Genomic DNA, 4,998 nt, shown 5'->3' on the forward strand with positions numbered 1-4,998 from the left:
TTAGGCAGACTTTCAAAGTGCATTTGATCACACTAACGTGTTGATGTGATCTCAAAATAAGACAGAACAGATCAATATAAGAGATAAACGAGAGCTCTACATTAATAATCTCAGGAATAATCACACAATGATTTTTGCACTGTGTGTTGCCATAAGATAAAACCAATAAACACAAACATTGAATTGCAGGGAATTCTTTCTACAAAACAAAGGTCTCCCAATCACTTCTGCTCTAAAATAACACAGATAGGAAATGTTTTTAAAACCCGCTATTTGCTTGCTATCTTTCAAAAATTTTAAAAACTTGGACCTGCATTATAATTCATGTTCTAAATTGGGAGAACAATTTATCATATATCATGTTCCACAATAGTTACAAAAATAGCTATTCAACTGATACCTTATTTCTGAGATAGTAAACTTACATCACCAGTTTAATACATTATCATTACACAACAGCTTGCTTTTACTAAAAAGAGTGCAGGGAAAATGCTTCGCGGTTTTAGTTTATACTGCTTGTTTTATCCTTAATATTCAAAACTCAGACAAAAGTACCTAAACCCAGCATTTTTGCAAATAGCAAATATTTATACCCAGGACAGTTCCTAAAATAGGCCAGGTAGACCCATTCGTAAAGGCAACTGCTTTCAACAGCAGACATCACTGGTTTTTCTCAAGATAGCCCTGTATCAAGCCTTGAACGCGAGACAGAATAATCTCATTGGAGCTGCTGCACTCTTCTGGGCCATATGGTGGGTCAATAGTCAATACGCCTGCCACACATAGCGTCTTTCCTGATTCACCTTGCTCTGTTATGGGGATGTGGTTCGTTTCTAGCCAAGTCTTCAAGCTGTTCTTCCTCTTTTCGAGTTCCTCTGGGCTGTAGGCTTTGCTTTCTTCAGGTGCAAATATGCAGGAAAGCCGTTGCTCCATTTCATCATCCCCTTCTTGCAGTATTTCTACCTCCTCGACAGCATGGCCCAAGACAACCGATATGGACACACTTTCATCCTCCGGGAATGTTGCAAGGACGATACTGCCAAGGAAAGGAGGATGTATGAGTCACTGTATTTAACTGAAGACTGAGAAAAAACAGGCCAAGATTCTTGGAGATTAGTGCTCATTAGTGTCAGCATAACCCAGCATTGAATACCCAGCATTCTTTGTGAAGAGCATGCTACTATACCTTTAGAATAATGAAAAAGTGGGGCTTTCTATCTTCTGGCCTTGAATTTGAAACTACTCTAGCAGATCAAGCAGAACATTACTTTCACAAAACAAAGTGTACCTTAAAATCAGGGCTGGCAATCTAATTATTTCTGTGCAGCATTCCCAACCTTGCTGAAGAACCTTAAGTCTTCCACCATTCAAAACCAATGATACCTTCATACATTCAGCACTTTGAATGCTGAAGGTAATGGTGGCAACTAACATCAGAACCTTTTAATTTCAAATTATTAATATCTAATTATTGATTGTTACTTTTTTAGTTTTACATGAGTGTTGCTAATTTCTTAACTGAAAAACAGCTTGAGTATTACAATGGGAACACAGTCACAGCGGGTTCAGGCACATGTAGCGGCCTGCTCTTTTCCCAAGGGCACTTATATCCCGTAAGTCCTAAAATAGAGATAGGAAAGCAGCTTGTTACATTTCGAGGGTCTCTTCCCCATATATCAACATAGAGGATCAGAAAACATTTTCTTCCTCTTTTGGGAAGAAACACTGCCAAATTTGATGCCAGCACTTTGCCAACCTACTGCTGCCAACATTATTGGAAGTAATGACTTTTTGGGAAATGTGCAATGCCTTGATTTTAGCCTGAGTCGTTCCCTGAATCACTCGCAGCTGCATGTACCTTTCCTGCTAAAACGATGAGCAACTCCAAGAGAAGACTGGCATATTGGAGCTACTCCAGAGTTGAAGCAACAACCAGTTCTTCTGAAACACATCAGAAGCTGGATGTTTTCATTTCTAGCCTCCATCTTATGCTCGCGTGGGACAAGCTCACAACCAAAGAGGCTTGAAAAAGCTCTGTCGGCAAGGAAACAAATTTCTGCCCATTCCCTAGTGCATTCAAATCCTGTTTTCATGTTACTTATTTAAAATACTAGTGACCTGTGGTTCCACTTTTTGTCCAGTGCCATGGCTGATTTTCCCTGCTTCCTCTCCAAAGCAGCCACTGGACTGTCACGGCTGTTTGGCTGGAGGAAAGAGCAGGACATCAATGTGAGAACTCTGGACAGAGGATAAGGATTTGAACACCTAAAGCATTAAAAATACTCCTGTATTCCTGCTCTCTTGAAGCAGGGCTTAGTATATTATTAAAAGTAGTCCTAAACATGTGGATATCATTTAAAGTACTGACCTCAGATCCCACACTAAAGTTAGCATGAATTCAGAGATTATCCATTCCCCAAACTTTTCAATCCTTTGAATGAGGTTACAGTGGTTTTAGGTAAACCAGCCTCATCAACTGGAATGGTGCTTTCTCTTAGGCCCTGTCAATTAAAAAAACCCCAAAACCAACCAAAACCCAGAACACACAACCCCAACATGCAGGTTTTGCTCCAAGTAAGTCTGCTTCAGTCTTGGGATCTTTTCCTGAAAGACTTATTTTCTCTTTGCTTCATAGAAACAAAAGCTTTGGTACTTACCTGGCAGAAACTGGATCAACTGTTAAGACCCATCCTTCATATTCATGTTTCTCAATTACAGCAACTTTCACCAGTTTGTTCAAATACGTTTCCCACTCTAGAGGGCTTTTCTTCTGCCACTCGTTCATATTTTCTACATCCGGAACCTAGAAAATTGCGCAATTAGCAGAAGCAATGAATCCTTTTGCTTTGCCTTTCACATCAGAACCGAGTTTGCCTCACAGTAAAAATCTTCCATTTGCCTTTAACCTAATTTGCTTTATTTTAAAAGCAAACATTCACACAAGTGGTATCAATATTGCTGCAGTTCTGCAATTTCCCATCCAGTTCACCTGTTTTTAAAGGCACACAGCAAAGCCCCCAAAATTATTGTTTTGCTAAGATAACACTTTCCCGTAGCATTAAATATTACATCTATTATTCTGTCCCCTTACAAAACCTCGGTTTCCCTGCCCCTTGAGGGCAAAATTTTACTGCCCTCACTCTGTGTGCCTTGTGTCCATGCCCTTCCATTGCCTGTTACCCACCCGGATCCCGGCTCTATCCTCATCCTCTACGCTACAGAGAGCTGCAAGTGCTGTTCCACTCTTCCCCCCGTACCAGCTGCACTACTGGTAATCAGAGCAGAGCCACCCGTGTTGCAGCTTGGGGCCGCACAACCGTTTGTCTCCATCCCCGTATCTCTCCGGATATGGGCTGGGGAGAGACGGAGGGAGGACAAAGGCCCGGAGGAAGCTCCCTCCTTTGTTCCCCCCAGGCTCTTCAAAGCCTAAAGCGGGACGGGTAGCGCAGGCAGCGAGCTGGACATGGCAGGGAGAGCCGCCCGGCTCCACGGGGCAGGAGAGGGGAGGGCACCGGGCCCCCCACACCGGCCGTGAAGCCCGGATCCCCGCTCACCTACTCGTTTCCCGCCTCTGCCGAGGGCGCCTGGAAGCTAGGCCCGCCGCTTCCTGCTGCGGCTTAGCGCCCTCCCCCGACACCGTTTGGGTTGGGTTATTTTAAGCACGGAATTAGAGGCTTCCGAGGCAGGCAAATGCTCAGATCTGCAGTGTTTTAAAAATAAGGGTGTGCATATAAATTATGTATAAGTTTATATATCTCTATGAGGCCAGGTTGCGAAACAAGGAAGGGGGGCGTGCATCCACCCCGTGTGCTGCCTTATGCCTCGCTTGAATTAAGCTGCGTTAGGCGGTGCTGCTATTAAGAGCTGAGACCGCTCGCTCCACTATGCAAAACCACGGCCTCTTCAGGAAATTTGGGTACTTAAATAGGTATAGATGCGTGTTGTGTGTATCCGCTCCATAAAAATATTATTTGCTCCCTGCTTTTGAGTTGTCTTCACGAGCACTCCTGTGCAGCCATGAAGGTGAGAATCTTGATTTCCCATCCCATCCTGAAACCTGCTCTGTTTCAACAATGAAGAGCTGGAAGAGCTTCTTATGGATGAAGCAAACAAGCTGCCACCGTTTCAGTAATTTAAGTGTAAGCGAGCATGTGATGATTTTGTGAGTGTAACAGAAAAAATATCAAGGGTATAAAATAAAGTGTCATTTTGCAGGCTTAAGAAGGAAATTTCCCTTTTTTTTTTCAAAGTTTCAATTAAACTTCCACAGTGCTACATGGGTTATTTAGGAATGGTCTATGCCTCTGTATTCAGCTACTGTTTTCTTTCAGAGTTACGATTTATTACAAAGCAGGGATTAGCAAATCTATTTGTTTTCATTATAAAAGCAAGCAACACAATGGGAAGTCATAGCTTCCGTTTGAAAGAAAAGCAGTGAAAAGATGGAGTATGGTTTGGGGTTTATATATTTATAAGCATAACATTTTAGGTTTACTTCCTAACTGGTCCCCTTCTGGATCACAGGCTGGAGGACAGTTTGTTCACAGTCCCTTTTGAGCAAAATACTCCAAACATCTTTAAATCTTTCTGGTCTCAGTCCCTACTGATTTTTATTTTTTTTCCCTCCACCGTTGTCAGTGTAGATCTTTAATTGTTCTGAACCACGAAGGCCCTAACTTTTTTATCCTGTCATCTAAGCTGTATCTTGCACAGGCCACTATCGTGGGCAGTGACTACAGCTTTCACACCGTAAATTTGACCTCAAATCACAGTCGTAAAGTGGTGCAACTATACTAGTAGTGGAAGCTGTGGCACAGATGAAGTTGTAAATGCACAATTCATCAGACAAAAGTCGCTTTTCTGCTGAGAACTCCGCCGGCATTACTGCACCACTTCCCCAGTCCTACTGCGCCCTTTCGGGAGGGCCGGCAAAGCCTGAACCGTTTCCCTCTGCCCGGGGGAAACGGTGCTTGTGAGGCGTTCCAGGACCTCTGCTCC

The 4,998-nt window shown here is 43.1% G+C and overlaps 1 protein-coding gene across 1 annotated transcript; it reads right to left on the reverse strand.

The window, feature by feature from the left end:
• Window positions 1-660: 660 nt before the first annotated feature.
• On the reverse strand, window positions 661-2,785 carry GEMIN6 (gem (nuclear organelle) associated protein 6). The gene is made up of 2 exons (XM_010013569.1): window positions 2,658-2,785; window positions 661-1,036 (listed from the first exon to the last, which is right to left on the reverse strand). The coding sequence occupies exons 1-2, from the start codon at window positions 2,783-2,785 to the stop codon at window positions 661-663; spliced, it is 504 nt and encodes a 167-aa protein (XP_010011871.1).
• Window positions 2,786-4,998: the final 2,213 nt, after the last annotated feature.

Source organism: Nestor notabilis, unplaced genomic scaffold (genome assembly GCF_000696875.1).
Source record: "Nestor notabilis isolate BGI_N333 unplaced genomic scaffold, ASM69687v1 scaffold31914, whole genome shotgun sequence".
Taxonomy (NCBI): Eukaryota; Metazoa; Chordata; class Aves; order Psittaciformes; family Psittacidae; genus Nestor; species Nestor notabilis.

Bases quoted from the DNA above. Each gene is read 5' to 3' on its own strand.
- GEMIN6 (XM_010013569.1), bottom strand. From the start codon at position 2,785: ATGAACGAGTGGCAGAAGAAAAGCCCTCTAGAGTGGGAAACGTATTTG. The intron at 1,037-2,657 runs GTAAGTACCAAA...TTTCCTTGGCAG, and splicing joins GTTGATCCAGTTTCTGCCAG to TATCGTCCTTGCAACATTCC.